At 38.8% G+C, this 18,308-nt stretch overlaps 1 protein-coding gene across 13 annotated transcripts in view; it reads left to right on the plus strand.

Annotated features, from left to right (window-relative positions):
* NEB (nebulin) overlaps nt 1–18,308 on the plus strand; it is a 205,399-nt gene that overhangs the window by 14,938 nt on the left and 172,153 nt on the right. For 12 of the 13 annotated variants that reach the window (XM_070476218.1, XM_070476209.1, XM_070476208.1 and 9 more), the window contains 15 exons: nt 1,417–1,521; nt 4,842–4,946; nt 5,597–5,704; nt 8,439–8,555; nt 10,250–10,354; nt 10,447–10,554; nt 10,652–10,756; nt 11,173–11,271; nt 13,393–13,497; nt 14,468–14,575; nt 14,661–14,774; nt 15,954–16,055; nt 16,151–16,258; nt 16,348–16,452; nt 17,692–17,790. In XM_070476218.1, the coding sequence (XP_070332319.1) occupies nt 1,417–1,521; nt 4,842–4,946; nt 5,597–5,704; nt 8,439–8,555; nt 10,250–10,354; nt 10,447–10,554; nt 10,652–10,756; nt 11,173–11,271; nt 13,393–13,497; nt 14,468–14,575; nt 14,661–14,774; nt 15,954–16,055; nt 16,151–16,258; nt 16,348–16,452; nt 17,692–17,790 (1,593 nt within the window). The remainder of the gene's footprint in view (nt 1–1,416; nt 1,522–4,841; nt 4,947–5,596; nt 5,705–8,438; nt 8,556–10,249; nt 10,355–10,446; nt 10,555–10,651; nt 10,757–11,172; nt 11,272–13,392; nt 13,498–14,467; nt 14,576–14,660; nt 14,775–15,953; nt 16,056–16,150; nt 16,259–16,347; nt 16,453–17,691; nt 17,791–18,308) is intronic. The other variant, XM_070476215.1, reaches the window with a different exon arrangement.

The raw sequence follows: 18,308 nt of genomic DNA on the forward strand, positions 1-18,308 counted from the left end.
ATGAAGAAGATGATTGTGACTTTGAAACTCTACGACCTCTTTATAAAAAAAGATACAGCCACATGGAAGGAGAAATCACCTGTAGAAGTCTCACGGCTGAGTAGTAGAAGAATTGGGAGGAGAATTCTGCTCTTCAAACCTCCCCCGATGGCCTCAGTGTGTAAAACGCACACTCAGAAGTCAATTATTGAACCTTGCTCCAGTCAGGTACTAGACAGGGAACAGGGTTCCCAAATGAGAGGTTGTGTTTTCTGCCATGCCAGAGCTCACCGTCCAAGGAGGGACAGATATGTAAACAAGCAGGTACAGCATCATCTGATTTTTTTTTTTAAAGGAGGGTAAGGGTAGTGGAGTGAGATCCCAGGAGAAGGTCATCAAGGCAAGAAAGACTCAAGAAGGGAAACTGTGCCTGTCTTGGGATGCGGAGAATGAGTAACAGTTGGCAGGCAGATGGGGAGAGGGTGGAGTTGGAGCTTCCAGGGAAAGGGAACAGCAGGTCTGAGGTTCAGTGAAAGGACTTCATGTGTCTGGGGATCTGTGGATAGTTCTTATTGTTGGAGGTAGGGGTCAAGACTGATGGAAGAAAAAGAGGAGTCAGTAGTGAAGGAAAAAAAAAAAGCAGGAGCCAAAAGGATGCATAATGAATAGACGTGGTGAGAGAGCTGTTGAAGCTGTAACAAAAAAAAGGGGGGGTAACTGATAGAGGAAAAATTCAGGGCTATCAAAGGGAGCAGCACCCTGAGTGTAGGATTTGAGCTCTACCAGGCGTGCTCCCTCCAAACCATGCAGCCAGTGAAAGAAGCTGCCTTTCCCACCTCTGCACATTCTTCTAGTGTCCTTTTTAACCCTGCTTATCTGGAGGATGGCATGGCAACCTGCTCCAGTATTCTTGCCTGGAGAATCCCCATAGACAGAGGAGCCTGGCGGGCTGTAGTCCATGGGGACACAAAGTCGGACACGACTGAGCAACTCGGCGGCAGCAGCAGCATGGTGTTATCCTGACAGAATCCGTATAGTTGTGTGATTTTCCTCAGCAGCACTCAGTATCCTGGGTATCACGGACAGCCGAGTTGTGTGGTTGACTTGATCCAGGGTGTGGAGAGTTTGTGAGCAGGTGTGATGTAAAGACAAGAGAATGGGAGTTGAGGATGCTGGTTAAGAGAATAATATTAGTTGTAAACCATGGTGTGGAAACGAATGGAAGGCCAGTAATCTTACAGAAGGAAGACTCAAAGAAATTGAAATCACTAGTAAAGCTGAGAGTAAGGGCCTCTAACATCCAAAAGGATGAATTATGGTACACTCAAATGTAAGATTTCAAATAACGGGGAAAATAGTCTTTTTTTTTTTTTTTTATGCCAGTAAATGGAATGTGGGAAATGGATTCATGAGCATTCCTGTCTTTTATTTTGTCAGATTGCCTACAAAAAAGGTCTTGCTGAACAGCAGACTCAGTTCACATCTCTGCCAGATCCTCCAGATATAGAATTTGCCAAGAAAGTAACTAATCAAGTGAGCAAGGTAAGTAAATAGGGCTGAGACACTGTCTCCCTTGAAAATTACTGAATAACCCAACCATCAGAGAAAGTAATTAAGATAAACCTAAAAACGCAACACAAACACTAGGAGTATTTTTGCCTATGACTCTGAAAACTCTACAACACATCCATTAACACCATGGAACCATGTTAATAAATACTTGGTCAGCTGGATGACTCAGTGATTGATAGATGGGAAAGTGTGTTTTGAGAACAGAATCCACATCCTGATGTCCTTTCACATTCTGACTTATGAGACGGATATTAACAGAGTAACCAAGTAACCGCAGATTTCCACAAAGAATCTGATTGTTTTAATTCAGTACAGACCCTGTAGAGTTTTATGCTCAGAATCAGACTTGGAGAAAATAAGAACGTACGAGTGGTCTCTCAGAGGCAGCTTGGTTAGACAGCCCTGAGCACTGAACCTCATAATTTCCTAGGCCTGGCAGACAGCTTAGTCTGTCTATATTTAGTCTGGTAAACTAGCTCTGAGGAATGCAGCCCTGACAGGGAATGCAGAGAGACAGATGTTCAACTGATGTATAGGTCCATGCTAAATTCCTATTTTAATTTGGCCCAAATCAGGCCACTTTCTCTTGGGATACTACTGCTTTTAAATATTTTCCTTTGCCCTTTGTGGACTGTTAGTTTGGTCTGCTTGAGTTTTGATGGGATATCAAGATTTCTATCTTGTTTGGGGGAAGGTACGTCTTCAGTAAAGGAGAAGGAAGAAAATTATGGATGATGAAGTCCATTCAGCAATATTTTTTAGTGTCTGATATTATAGATTACCTACTGGTGTGAAGAAGGACTATTTGGGAGAAAAGATCTAGTAAGTACAGTAAATTTTCACTGATAGGAATACCATGAGCCTGAAATTTTGCCCAGGCAGGGCTAAGCAGAAATTAACTGAGCGAACTATTGACAAAGAGTTGGCCTCTTGAAAGTGTTGATATTGTAAATAAGATTGGACAGAAGGACAATTTAATTCTTTTTTGGAATAAAAATAAAAAATTGCTTTCGAGTATTCATTTAGAAAGAAAAATCTATCTTAAATTTTATTAAAAGCATATTTTAAAAGAAATCTTACTAATGCAGCATTCTTCTACCTCATTTGAGTATACAGAGTGAGTACTTAATAATTATTTTAAAAAATCTATTTTGAACTCCTCTATAACCAGTCTCTCTGCTAATGTTTAGCTTGCTGGTTAGTTTAGAGAGCTGCACTTTTAACAGAGTAGCTACCAGTCACATGTGCCTATTGAGTACTTAAAATGTGAAGATATGAATTCAATCTATATGGATGAAATACACCCTGGATCTTGGACACTTGTTGTGACAAAAGGAATGTAAAATAGCTCACTAATTATTTTATATTGATTATTGTGAACTGACACTATTTGGCATCTATTGTATAAAGTAAGATAATATATTTTTATTAAACTTTTTATTTTGTATTGGGGTATGGCCAATTAACAATGTTATGACAATTTCAGGTGGATAGCAAAGGGACTCAACCATACATATACATGTTTCCATTCTCCCCCAAACTCTCCTCCCTTCAGGCTGCCACATTAAGCAGAGTTCCATGTGCTTTAAAGTAGATCCTTGCTGGTCATTAAAATTAATTTCCAACCCATTCCTTTTTTATACTTTAAAGTATGGCTACTAGAAAATTTACCATGGTGGCTTGCATTATATGCCTATTGGATTGCAACATTTGGTTGGATGCAGAGACATTTATTGAGTACTTTGAAAGCATTGCTAGGGCTGGGTTGCTTTGTGGAATAACAGTATTAGCCAAGGGAAGGAGGGCTGCGGATGAAGGTCATCAGATTATCCACCATGGTGATAAGTAATCACCCCAGTCTTACCTGGATTTCCAGGTCTTATAGCCTTCAGTTCATATGTTAACATAATGAACACATATCTGTAGTGGTTATGTTGCTGTTCCGTTCTGTTTACCAGCCTGCCTTATCATCCCTTTCAGAATCAATTCTCTCACCTATGTGTTTGCCCAGAGTCATCAAGTGCATGCCAGCACCTCCTCCTGGCTCAGAGCATTCTGTAGAGATGTGTAGGCAGGCAGGGCTGTTTGTGTCCACCATGTACGCCACAACTACTGCAGGTGGAGTTCTGTGAGCAACACTGAGCTTCTTGAAGTCCTTGAGCCTCTCTGCTTCCTTCTAGACTCACAACAAGAAAGATACAAGATTTCAGGTTGGAATTTCCAGCTGATACTAGGTCTGCAATTGAAAGGAGAAACTGGGATCTAGAATGGCAACCTTTGAGAAGAAAGGATATAGGGCATTAGAGAGAGGGCCAGATTTCCTTAAACTTAAATTCACTGGCTCTGCATCTCTCTCACCCTTGGTACTTATTCTTTAAAGGCATCCCAGAAAACCACTTTCTTTTTTTTTTTTTTTTAAGAGTATGAAGAGTATGGTGGGGGTATGCAAACACCTTGAGACCCACTGGTTATGTCTGTTGACACATTCTATTGGCCAAGTTGGAAAAATTGCTCTAACTCATCTCTGACTTGTGTCCCAAACTTGGGGTTGGCTGGATTAATTCCATTTCAAGAACATTCAAGCCAAAGTAGTCAAAAAATCATGGACTAGGTTCAATTTAGTGTAATCAAAAAAACATTTGTGAGGTAACTTCTGCATGCTGCATTTTGTGTTAGATTTTGAGGATACAAAAATGAAGAACATATAATTCCTCTCACCAAGGAGCTCACAGTATAGCATTCAGGTAGTGTGGTGTTTGGGAGTTAATATGGGGTAGCAGTTTAATTTTTTTATTGTCAGTTCTCATTAAAATTTCATTAAGTCTAAACCAGAAAGTCTTATTCATTGGCCTACAAGCCAAATTTTGTTGTAGTGCTGCTATCTGGATAATTAGGAGTTTTCAATAAAGCTCAGAAATTAATGGCTAAGTTCATCTGGCATGAAAATCTGGGGTTGAGTGATTTTATTATATCAATAACCATGAATTACAGAAGGAAGATGCTTCTGACTCTCTCTCCCCTCAAACACCAGGGACCATCTGTGAGTTCTTTGTGAACTAAGTCCTTAAACTCAACAAAGGGGAGATTGATACCTCTATCCCCTGCATCCAACTACTTTTTTGTGGGATAAGAAACACTATACTAGGAGATTTGAAAACATCTATTAAGCACCCAGGAAGGGCCTGGTTGAGATATTTTTGAAAGCTGACCACTACCACTTAATTTGCTGCCTTATTTGTCAATTTTCAGATTTTGCTTGTCTTATTTTCTTTATTTTTTTTCCATTCTAGCAAAAATACAAGGAAGACTATGAAAATAAAGTCAAAGGCAAATGGAGTGAGACACCTTGCTTTGAAATTGCAACTGCCAGAATGAACTCCAATAACATCAGCACAGTAAGTAGGAAGGGATGTCCATCCAAGCCAGATGTCCTTGGGCTGAGAGGTTGATCCTTTCCTGTATGACATCTAGCCACTTGCTGCTCCTGAAATGGTACCAGAACGTTTCAATCCAGACAACTCTTCCTGGGGGCAAGACCTGTGTAGGGTCCCTATTTAGAAAGAAATTCCACCATCTTTCCTTCCTTTTACAAAGCATTGTTTTGATTGGATTCCATTATTCTTGCCTCCTTTTTCATTGGAACAATATGGTGTCATGGTGAGTACAGATGAAAGAGGCCCTTTTTGATTTGTTCTGTGTCTGGGCACTCAAACGGTACATTTGTGAAATTGATTAGTCTGTTCCCAGATCTCCTCCCTGGAAAACATAAGAAACCTCTTTTTCTCTTTTTTTGAGTTCTCTGCCTCTGGCCTTTGAGAGCTCCTTCTTTGAGGTTGTCTTCCAACCTATTATAACTGCTCCAAGTTTTTGTTAAGCTGCTAATGGCTTTAGTGATAGCACCATATTCTGTAACTGTAATCTGACCTGCAGAAGCTAAGAGGAGCATGGCTTTGGGTAATGTCTCCAAGTGGCTTCTGTCCTCCCATATAAGACTTTGGCCTAGTTATTCCCACAGCAGTTCTCCAGCATGTTTCATGTCTTACAGAAAAAATACCAGGAAGACTTTGAGAATATGAAAGACCAGATCTACTTCATGCAGACCGAAACCCCAGAGTACAAAGTGAATAAACAAGCTGGGGTGGCAGCTAGCAAGGTATGGGGACATTCTCTCATTGATCTTGATATAGTCTCAGTGTGGGGGAATTTCTTACAACTCTTGCTTTTGTATATAATGGGGGGAAAGGTTCTTACAGGAACAATAAGAAAATATTTGGGGATTATAATAGGGCTACCAATTTTTTTTTAAAAAATTGCCATGTAGGAGAATTCACAATACTCAGCTACCATCTTCAGTATTTCATAGACTAAAGGACCTTTTGATACCCAGAAGTAGAAAGGACAAAAGAATTTCTCAAGAGAAGGCAACTGGCAGCGTTCTTTGAATACAGACACTCTTACACTTGCGACTACCATTGTTTTTCTATTTTCTTATTAACTAGTGAAAATCTAGTCACTGATAAGACATATGAATCCGTGGATTTGCTCATATAGTCTATAGAGTGACTTTGGTAACTAGTCTACTCCTAGGCATTCTAAAGGGGGCTTCCTTGGTGGCTCATGGGTAAAGAATCTGCCTGCAATGAAGAAGATATGGGTTCAATCCCTGGGTCAGGAAGATCCCCTGGAGGAGGAAATGGCAACCCACTCCAGTATTCTTGCCTGGGAAATACATGGACAGAGGAGCCTGGTGAACTACAGGGGGTCCCATGGGGTTGCAAGAGTGTTGGACACAACTTAGCGACCAAACAGCAACAGGTGTTCTAAAGCTCTAGAAAGAGCAACAACTTCAAAGCCAATCAGATTTGATTATAAGCCTGGCCTTGGCTCTGCAGGAGGAGTGAAAGTAGGAAGATCATGTCACTTAGGAGACTATTTCAGGATCCAGGTGCAAGACGGTAATGTTTCGGACCAGGAGAGTAGCCGGAAAAGGGATGAGAAGTATTTCAAAATTAGAGCTGACCTGATTTGCTGAAGAGTTGAATATGGGATATGAGAGAAAAGTTTGGTCTAAGCAACTAGATGGATAGGGTTTCCCTTTGTCAAGATAGGGAAGATGGTGGAAGGAGTAGATAATTTCTTATTGCAGGGGAAACATGAGCTCAACTTCAGACCTGTAAATTGTGAGATGCCTTTGAGAAATGTAAATGTCAAGTAGGCAGTTGATTATATGAGTCTGCCATTTTAGGGGAGATATCTGGAAAGTTTGTATAAATTTGGGCATCAGTAGCATATGAATCATATTTAATGTCATAAGACTGGAGGCCACAAGGGAGTAAATGTAGAGAGAAAACTCTACACTACAAGGATTGGACTCTGGAGTGCTTCCTTGTGAAGACATCAGTGAGATGGGGTAGAAACAAAGTTAGGTAAGAGGGATGTCTTGGGAAGATGGTGAAAGGGGGAGGGAGTGAGTTATTGTGTCAAATGTTTCTTAAGTGGGTTTATCAATGAATGGTGTTTGGTGAACTTAATAAGAGCAATTTGGTTGAGTGTTTAGAAAGGGTTTGTGAGTGAATGAAAAGAGAGAAATAGAATATGAGTGTACTTGACTCCTGAGACGAAAAGAAGAGAAAGGGGTAGTAGCTGATGGATAAATAGGTGAAGAGGGAATTTTCTTAGATAAGAGACAAAAATGCCATGTTTCTAGACTGATAGAAGAAAAATCAGGTGTAGAGGGGAAATGAGATCATATTGAGGAGGGGAGGGAGAGTGGCTGGAGCATTTTCCTAGAGTAGGAGAAAGGGGCAGGGACCTGGTGCTAAGAGCAGGGGATGACTTTTCCTGAAATAGGAGAGGAAGATGTGAATCCCAGATGCAGGTACAGGGATAGTAGGTCTGTGGAATTTCCTTTCTAGTTGTTTCCATTGGTCATGGAAATAGATACTTCTATAAGAGGTTGTCTACATCCTCCACTTCTGAAGAACATCCTCTGAGTCCCCCACGTGGGCTGTAGGGGTGGTACATCTGATTCAGTTGTGTGTCTCCCGCCTTTGGAGACCAAGCCGATTGTTTTCTGAGGTTCTTAAATATTGGCAGATTATCTAGGATTTCCTGAACATGTCTGTATTCCAAAATTACTTTGCTTGAAGAAATAAATGGCACTGGGACTCATGGTCAAGGTTAGGATCAGTTTCTTTTTTTCTCATTCTTCCCTTTGGACATGCTCCTGAGTGGGGCTTTTGTGCCCTTACTTAAGCTTCTGTTGGAGCTGGAATTAAAGGTGAAAAGTAGGGAGGGCAGAGGAAAAGATGAGGCTGTCACCATTTATCTAGTCCCTACCCCTTCCTCCTCCTCCCACATGTACATTAAATATACATGTGCTCACACACACAGTCACAGATGAGGCATAAAGGCTAGATTGATGATGCTTCTAGATTTTTCTTTAAACATGTGTTGGCAGATAGGCAGCTGGAGGTTAAGAGCTGAATGAGGGTTCTGGAGCAGCAGGTATCTAGGACATGATGCACTGTCATTATTATGATGTATATCTTTCTTCTATTATTTCTGTCCCCTTCCCTCCCTCCCTCTCTGAGGGCAGGGACCGTGTATTACTGTTTCTTGAATCTGTCCCAGAGCCAGGTGCATAAGTGATGTCCTATGGATACTTTTGAATGAATAAATGATGGGAAGAAAAGATATCCTGAAAATGTATGCAGTTTCTCCACTGCTGTTATGAGTTACTATGAATATTTTGTTTACGAAATGTCAAGCTGCCAGTTTTCTGAAGAGAAAATTTATTCATGGAGCTATGTCATAATATGTGTAAAAGAGAACGAGAACAAAAGTAACATAGACAGTTACTTTATCACTTTATTTCACTCCCACAGGTAAAATACAAAGAAGACTATGAAAAGAATAAAGGAAAAGCAGACTATAATGTACTTCCTGCTTCAGAAAACCCACTGCTTAGGCAGCTGAAGGCGGCAGGAGATGCCCTGAGTGATGTAAGTATATTCTTGTCAAAAGTGCTTTTTTTTTTAACCTGAGCTACAAGAGGGATGAAATTTCTCTCCTTCTATAATGACTAAATGCAAATAGAACTTTGCAAATACTTGAAGGTTATGGGGTAGCAGTTTCCCTGGAGCTAACAACAGGAAGGCATTAGTGTCTCTGAGTATGATATGTGTCAATTTGGGGAGCCTATGGACTAGTTCAGTGGGCAGGGAAATCCTCGTTTCCTTGAAACTCCAGGAGCCTGTGCCGTTGTGTGGGCAGAGAGTACATTGTAGGAGTTTTGTTGTGATTGTGATGGAGGCAGAAGGAGACTTTGAAAGGGAAGGACTAGGAGCTGGAGTCAGTTAGTGCCCCACCCTTGTGTTCTTCAAGCCTGCTGCTGGACAGAAGGGAAATATCCTGTATTTCACAACTTCTCTCCCTAACCTCCACCACTTTCTACTCAGGTCTTGACCCCAGAACCCATCATTTGCAGAGAGCAAAACTGAAAAGATGGCTCCCTCAGTCTTCACAGGAATTCCTAATAGTGGAATTAAGAGCTTGTCTAACCCACTATCTTTCAAATACACTAGATAAGTGAGAATTGGCCTGGCATTAGAAGACTCACAGCTCAAGGCCACTTTGATTATGTATATAAAGAGACTGAACATACTGTCAGTTGAGTATTTCCCTTTTGATTAGGTAGTGTTAAGTTTCCCAGTATTTGAGATTATGTGTGGGTTAGTTATCTTTGCCCCTTGAGTTAAATAAGCACCATAGATATGTGTGCATGTGACTGAGGAGGTGGGGTGAGTGATGTGGCAGGTGAGAGGATAGAAATGAATCTGTTCAAATAGCTCTACTGGGAAATCAGTGCAAAGCACTGTTTCCTGAATGAAGGTCATCTTTACTGAACATAAAAACCCAAGCTCAAATCCATTTTGTTGAAAAAGACAACAATATAAAAATATTAAAAATGAACAGCACCAGTATGTGTATGTATGACTGATTGCTTTTACTGTCCACCTGGAATTACTACAACATTGTTAATCGGCTATAGTCCAAGATAAAATAAAAAATTAAATGAGCATGAAAAAAATGACAATGATATGCTTTATCAGTTGGGACCTGTAAAATCCAATAATGGTTAGAGCTGAAGATAAGTCTAGCAGAGGAGAAGTGTTGGTAGACTGTTTGTATATACCTTATTTTTAAGATATACAGTCTGTTCATATAATAAGGAATTTTTCCTTGGTAGAAGGAAGAAGAGTGTGTATTTCCCTGTGTGCTAGGCTTTTTCCATGAAGGTTTGATTTTTAAAAATGAAAAATTTACTGTCGCTCAAAATGTTCCTGTTTCTCAGGGCATCATTAGTGAGGAAAGAGTATGTCAGTTGACAGGTAGAAAAAGCAGTAAGTCAGAAATACTCAAGCACCTCTTCAACTAAGGATTTTGTCTGAGGCAATATATTGGTTTCTTAATTTTTTGGAGCATATTAAAAATTTAGGCTTTATAATGATTGCTAATAGAAAAGGTTTAAATCATTTACGACACCCCAATGTGTGATTGTTAATTTTAAGACCGTTGACAGGTAATATCTTTTTTTCTTCTTCCTTTGTTTAGTGTGGAAAATACTAGTGCAATAATAATCAGCATGGGAGTGATAGGAACCCACTTTAATTGATTTTTTTCTTTCCTTTAACAGAAACTATACAAGGAAAACTATGAAAAGACAAAGGCAAAGAGCATAAATTACTGTGAGACGCCCAAATTTAAGCTTGATACAGTTCTGCACAACTTCAGTAGTGATGTAAGACACCTCTCCGCCCCAGTCATTCCCTCTGTGAAGGTGAAGACCCATCATTTTGCCAATAAACAAATGATATATGTTTTGTCTTTCAGGCTAAATATAAAGATTCCTACTTAAAGAATATTTTGGGACATTATGTAGGCAGCTATGAGGATCCATATCATACACACTGCATGAAAGTCGCAGCTCAGAACAGTGATGTAAGTTCTAAGGCAGTTGTTTGACTTTCCAAGTAGCACATTTTCAGGGCATGAGTAGAGTGGTCGCATCCTTATGTCTCATTTCTTTTTCTTGAAGAAAAACTACAAGGCAGAATATGAAGAGGACAGAGGTAAAGGCTTCTTCCCCCAGACCATAACTCAAGAATATGAAGCGATCAAAAAACTAGATCAATGTAAAGATGTAAGTCTGTGGTATATACTATGAACATTACCAACCTTCACAGTATCTAGTGGTCAAGATATTTTTACAGTTTTGACACTTCTGCAAACAAATGTAAGCAGGAGACTATAAGAAACACAATTTACTTTTTAATAGATATATGGGTGACCACAGGGAAAATAGTATGACTCAAGTGTTAATTCTAGCTCATTTTCCCAAAGAAAAGTAATCAGGAATCTGAAGACATGGGACAGTTTCCTATATAGATGTAAGAGCATCCTCCCAAAAAACTACAGTCTAATTAGAAAAAAAAAAGTATTTTATTTCCTACAAATTTCTTTTCTTTGGGGGGATGGGGATATGCCAGCTTGGCCTATAGGCCAGCTCAGATTTTGACAAGTGATACTACACTAAACCTGATTTCTTTTCTCCCACAGCACACCTACAAAGTCCATCCAGATAAGACAAAATTCACTCAAGTTACTGATTCTCCTGTTCTGGTGCAAGCTCAAGTCAATTCCAAGCAGCTGAGTGATGTAAGTTCTCTTAAATATCCAAGAAATCCAGTTTTGAGGAATGATATATCATAGCTCTGTACTTGAAATCCATTTATAAAATAGCATTTTTATCCTTGTCACGTTTATGTTAAGAACACTATGTAAGTTTTAATGAGTTTAACTTGTATACATTTGTAATCACCTAAAATACTTACTTAACTTGCATCTTCTTGGGTGGATAACAATTGCAATAGGAGTTGTAGAAGAGAAACTAAATGTAGCTTAATGCACTGGAGAGCACCGAATCTGGGGGTCAGACAAAGGTGAAAGTGAAAGTGTTAGTCACTCAGTCATGTCCAGCTCTTTGCGACCACGTGGACTCTAGCCTGCCAGGCTCCTCTAACCATGGGATTCTCCAGGCAAGGATCCTGGAGTGGGTTGCCATTCCCTTCTCCAGGGGATCTTCCCAACCCTGGGACTGAACCCAGGTCTCCTGCATTGCAGGCAGATTCTTTTTTTTTTTTTTTTTTGGTTACATTTTATTGAAGAAGGGCTACAAATAATTCCAGGGAAATATGCTTATGCTTATGAACATCGTACAACTCAAAGAACAAAATATAATGGAAAGAGCAGGGATAATGACCTGGGTTGAATATCATCTTGACTTCTTACTAGCAGGATAAAATAACTTCTGTCATTTAACCTCTCTGAGTCACATTTCATTATCTCTAAAATCGGATGTCAATAAGGATCGTCAAACTTACAGGATCCTTATAAGGGTCAAATAAAATAATGCATGTAAAAATATTTTTCAAAACTATGACACTGAAGCATTTTCAGACCAGCAGTGGTAATAAAAGCACAAACTTAATACCATCTTTTTCCTACAGATTTATTCTGTCATTCACAGTGCACACCACTCATTCAGAAAAGACAGTCAATCACAAATTCACCTTAGCAGTGTCCTATAGAGATATAATTTAATATATAACACATTTGAAACCTGGAGAGAATTACTTGTTTTCATAGTCAAAGGGATATAGTTTTTGGGAAGAATCAATTTTCTACCTGGATAACTGTATTTCTCGAAGTAGGGAGTATTTTCCTCCGTAAGGCTAAAATGAATGTACAAAGCAATATCATTCTTTGCTTTTATTTTTGTTTCATTGTCTACTTTTGACAACTTTGGAATCTTCAAATTGTATAAGTAGTGTGACTAAACAATGTGCTAAGTAGCTTCGGTCATGTCCTAGTCTGTGACCCCATGGACTATAGGCTGCTAGGCTCCTCTGTCCATGGGATTCTCCAGGCATGAGTTCTGGAGTGGATTGCCATTTCCTTCTCCAGGTGCAGGCAGATTCTTTACTGTCTGAGCCACCCGGGAAAACTGGATTCAAATTCCAGCTCCGTCTTTTATGACCTGGGGGCCTGGGGGCCCAGGCAAGCTGTTGAATCTCTCTATACCTCACAGTTCCCTTTGATAATAAGTGCTTGTTTTGAAGATGAAATGAAAGGAAATATGTGCATGGTACACATCCTGGCCCAGAGCAGGTATTCAGTACATGGGATTTCTCTCCCTTGTGCAAGTTTATTTTTGGGAAATGGAGTCTTTGAGATACATTTTAACATATGAATTTTAAGTGTGAATTTTTAAATTTATGTTGAACTAAAAAAAATGAAAATAAAAATAACTTGAGTAGATTTATGGCCAGAAATGAAAGCTTCAGTTAGAATATGCACAAACCATCATGCATGTGAAGGGACATAATCAGGCTTGTTAGAAAATATTCTCCAGTGCGTGAGCAATGACAGCGGAGAGGAAGAAAGGCTGACGCTCTCAGAATCTACAGGACCAACTGTGATATTTAAGGAGGGGAGCTTGTATGCATGAAAAGTGCCACCTCCCTCCATTAGGGTCCTCCCATGGTGCCAGATGTGATAACAGCATCAACGATCCACACGCAGGTGCTGATAAGAAAGGCGGCCTACCCTCACCCTGGATTTCTCTTTTGATCGTGACAACTCTGTCAGTTGTTATTTAACAAAATGTATTTTACATTTTATGAAATGTACTCCACATGATTTTTTTCTTTTGTGTTTTGTAACAATTCTTCTGAATAGAGGACTAATTTGCTCGTTGTTTCCCTCCCCCCTCCTCAGCTAAATTACAAAGCGAAACATGAAAACGAAAAGTTCAAGTGTCATATACCTCCAGATACGCCTGCCTTTATCCAGCACAAAGTCAACGCCTATAACCTGAGCGATGTGAGTTTCTCATGCACTAGGCCTTCTGTTACACTGACAGCTATGCTTTTACTTTTGAACTGCCTCATTGAACAAACATTTTGGCGTTAAAGATGAGAATAAGGATTAACATTTATATCATGTTCCCTCTGCCAGGGTAACTTTGAACTCCCCTTATAAAATGTGTGTAGCAATCTTATAAGTAGCTTCACACAATGAGACAATTTTAATATATTTGAGGCAACCCTCAAAATGTCACTGTTCATATATGTTTAATCTCAAATCTTAATGTTAGTTCTTTTAGCCATATATTCTTTTATATTATACTATAATTTTCTTTCAGGGCCTGATATTTAAGATACAATTTGATTTCATTTATTTCTCAAGCCTATAATTTCCCTTATATCACACAAACAATACTCATTTCTACATGTTAGAGAACCTGCCCTGACAAAGATACAGGGTATTCAGAAGGCATAAGGCCAGGTATCCATTGCTACTTTTCATTTCCAAACTTCATTTTATAGAAAAGTCAAGTGACCCATGAGGATTTCAATTTTTTCAACAATTCTATAAATAAGTACTAAAATTATCTAGCATCAGTGAATATAATGATTTGTAAAATAACCTTTTCAGAGAACTTTGACATCAAATGAAAATGGTACCTTTATATAATACTAAGTAAACTATGGATTATTTGTGCTACTCTGTAAAATATTCAGTGTTAGGAATCAAATATTAGTATGATAACTAGAATGAAGTTAATGTAATGAAGTATTCTCATGGTGAGTAGAGAAGCTTGACCTTGGAGAACAGGAAGGTTCATCTTAAGAATTGTCTAAAATGAATGATCTAAAATTTCTTAAACAAAGAAAATGGTCTATTTTATATTGAGACAAACTATTGGGTATTGGGTTATCCTTAAGTCTATAAAGTGTGATAGCATGCATATCATTTTTGCCCACTCCTATGCTGAAATTTTTCTGTCCAGAATATTTATAAGCATGACTGGGAGAAGACCAAAGCTAAGAAGTTTGACATTAAGGTGGACGCCATTCCCCTGCTGGCAGCGAAAGCCAACACCAAGATCACTAGTGATGTGAGTATGGCCTGGGCACCTGGGCGGGGGGGCCTCAGCGATGCTTTCTGATGAGTGGGATCTGACTCATACGGTGTCCTTATAGGTGATGTATAAGAAAGACTATGAGAAGGCCAAAGGGAAGATGATTGGAGCTCTCAGTATTAATGATGACCCCAAGATGCTGCACTCTTTGAAGACGGCCAAAAACCAGAGTGATGTGAGTGCTTTTGTGAACATGTCTTTAGATGTGGCTGTACTTACTGTTTAACATAAGCTTGGATGAGACATTAGCCTAATGAAATCTCAGATTCAGGCTGACAAATCAAACATTAAAACCCAGTGGTAAAGAATGATTAACTTCCTCATTCTTATGATGTCTCTGTACTTTGAGACACCAGAGAGTATTGTAAAGCTTCCCTTAATCCCTTAATGCCTTCTGTTTTACTAGGAGGTAAATGTCACTAACAATACCATTTTCCTTATTGTTTTTTCTGGAAATGAGCTCAGTATCTCAGTATGTCTAAACAGCTATTCATTCCATGCCATGACCTAACTCTAGGTACTTGACAAAAATATATACAGAAAAATGAAAGACAAGAAGTGAGAAAACCAGGCTACAGACAAAGGAGGGAAAACTCAGTGAAGCTTAAGTATTTTAAGAATTTTATAAAATACTCATCTCATATTAAAGACTTAAAATATTTTATTAAAATAATTTTTTTACAAAAATTGCTTTTCTAATTCATAGCAAAGAAGAAATATTACCTATTCTATATCACTTATAAATATCACTGTCTTTATTGAGGATATTTTTTGGATTTACTTATGGAAGAATTAAAAGAGAATGTGAAGTACTACATGATGCACTCAATAACACAGAAAAGTCATATTTTGTATATCACTGTTATAAAGTGAAATTTAGGTTTTAATGATAAAAGCCAGCTTCCAGAGGTATTGTAAGATGTGTTTTCGTCCAGTACTGAATGGAATACTCTTCTACAACTGTGCCTAAGTATTGAAACTCCACTTTATACCTTTTACAATATTTCATACCAATGCTTAAAGAATCATTTTCCTTCAAACACATTCAAGTGGGAAAAAATATTTTAAGATAAAAAGTTGCTTAGACGGCAACATTGGTGAGCTGTGATTTATTCTGGCTGAGAAATATTAGGATAAGTACTGTGAATATATTTATGGTTACTGCAGACTAGATCATATAAGACAAGAGCCCCTACCATATTTATTCTGCTTTTCTGCTTTGTAGAAAATAAATGCTGAAGAAATACAAAAATTTCCATTCCAGTAAAGTATAGCAGTGACATGAATAGTTTCTATTCCATGAGATATATTCTTCTATTTTCTTTGTTTTTTAATTTTCTTTTTCCTTTGACAGAGATTATACAAAGAAAACTATGAGAAGACAAAGGCAAAGAGCATGAATTACTGTGAGACTCCTAAATATCAACTTGATACCCTACTGAAGAACTTCAGTGAGGTTCGAAAGGCCACAGTTACCTCTCGGGTTTGAGGGTTCTCCTCCTGTCTGATAAATAGCTATTTGAGTTTGAAAACATATGTTTTCTTTTTCAGGCTAAATATAAAGATTCATATGTACAGAATGTTTTGGGACATTATATAGGCAGTTTTGAGGACCCATATCAAGTACACTGCATGAGAGTTTCAGCTCAGAACAGTGATGTAAGTTTGAAGACAATTTTTCATGCTTCTCAGTAACATTGTTGGGGACAATAGATATCATGATCTGTTTTTGTTCTTTCTCATTACAGAAAAATTACAAAGCAGAATATGAAGAAGATAAAGGGAAATGCTATTTCCCTCAGACAATAACACAAGAGTACGAAGCAATCAAGAAGCTGGACAAGTGTAAAGATGTAAGTCAGCTGCCCTGAAGTTTTGAGATTGTGTTTGGCATTCTTGTGCCATCTAGTGGTCAATTCAGCAGTTTAAATGCTAGCATCTAATGGTTAGCAGATGTTAAATTTTATTTTTTGGATAGAATTGGGGAATATAAAAATTACTGTGAAGAAAATTATTTTTTACAAAATGATTTCAGGTTTTATAAACCTTTATTTCCACTAGTCTGTATATACATATATCTACACACACACACACACACACACACACATATGATTTTTGGGGAAAGAATGAACATGGTGATTTGTAAGAGATAGGTGTATATTTTACATGATGGGCTGGCATGTGCCGGACACTGTCCTTGGTGCTGAGAAAGAATATGGGACAAGTTGGGCTGGTTCTTGTTCAGTATGCATCTGAGAAGGAGAGACAGACGATAAACAACATAGAAACTAGAAGGATAGATCAGAAAACTAAACTGATGCTATAGGGTTAAAATAGAATGATGTGGGTGATGGAGACTGGATGGATACCATAGGTTGGGAGGTCAAGGAAGGTCTAAGGCAAAGACTGTATAACCAAGCCAAGATCCAGGGAAGAGCAGTGGGAACAACAGCCTGAGAAGAGACATACTCTCAGCGAAGGAGAGACAGACGATAAACAACATAGAAACTAGAAGGATAGATCAGAAAACTAAACTGATGCTATAGGGTTAAAATAGAATGATGTGGGTGATGGAGACTGGATGGATACCATAGGTTGGGAGGTCAAGGAAGGTCTAAGGCAAAGACTGTATAACCATGCCAAGATCCAGGGAAGAGCAGTGGGAACAACAGCCTGAGAAGAGACATACTCTCAGCATGTAAGGACTTGAAAGGATGAGGTAACTGACATGTACCAGGTTACAGACAGCAGTAAGAGGTAAAATGGTAGGAGATGAAGGAGGAAGGTGGATTCTGTAGGGGAGGGCTGGGAGGCCCACTTTACATTGAACCCGAGTCCAGTGGCGAGTCACTGTAAGGCTTCAGCAGGGGGAGGCTAATCTGGTTGCTGAATTGCAGCAGGGAAACCAGTTTGGAGCCTACTTCAGGAGAGAAGGGAGGTAGAGAGAGAGGAAGTGAGAATGCATCAACCAAGTTTTCAAGAACAAAATGCAGTCTATTTCTGGCTGGAAACTTTGTACATGTTCTTGTGTATGTGAACAAGAATCTAAAGAAACATTATGAAATTTCATTAACAGACCTCTTCTTTTGTAGCACACCTACAAAGTTCATCCAGATAAGACCAAATTCACAGCCGTCACTGATACTCCTGTCCTGTTGCAAGCCCAGCTCAACACCAAGCAGCTTAGTGATGTGAGTGCCCTGATTAATGCAAGTGTGGGTGACCCAGAATGCTTTGCTTATTAGACGTCAGCATCTGCATATTTCACCTTTATGGGCTCGTCTATTATTCCAATAATGCCACTTTGCAAGGTAAAATGCAAATGAAGCTGCTAGACTGAATTGTAACCTCAGGAAGAATGGTGTCAGACAATAGTAAGAATGACTAATAATTCTGCAATAACTCCTCGATTTTTAGTGGGAATTTGCTCATTAGGATCTCTCACATTCCAAAAATAATGCATGCTAAAATTTCAAGGCAACTTAAATGACAACAACAAAAATAGCTACTTGATTAGGTAACAAGGCAAGTTTTTCCCATTCCTGAGTTTGCCAACAAAGGCTTTACAGAAAGAAAAAGCATGGAAACAAGAAAGATGCCAGACAATAATACAAAACTAACATAGGATGATGATAATATAGAATTCAAATCAGATGATGTGTGAGAAAGTGACGGGGGTGCACTTTGGATTAGATAGTCAGGGGAGGTC

The sequence above is a fragment of the Odocoileus virginianus genome, chromosome 13 (genome assembly GCF_023699985.2).
Source record: "Odocoileus virginianus isolate 20LAN1187 ecotype Illinois chromosome 13, Ovbor_1.2, whole genome shotgun sequence".
NCBI classification, from domain to species: Eukaryota; Metazoa; Chordata; class Mammalia; order Artiodactyla; family Cervidae; genus Odocoileus; species Odocoileus virginianus.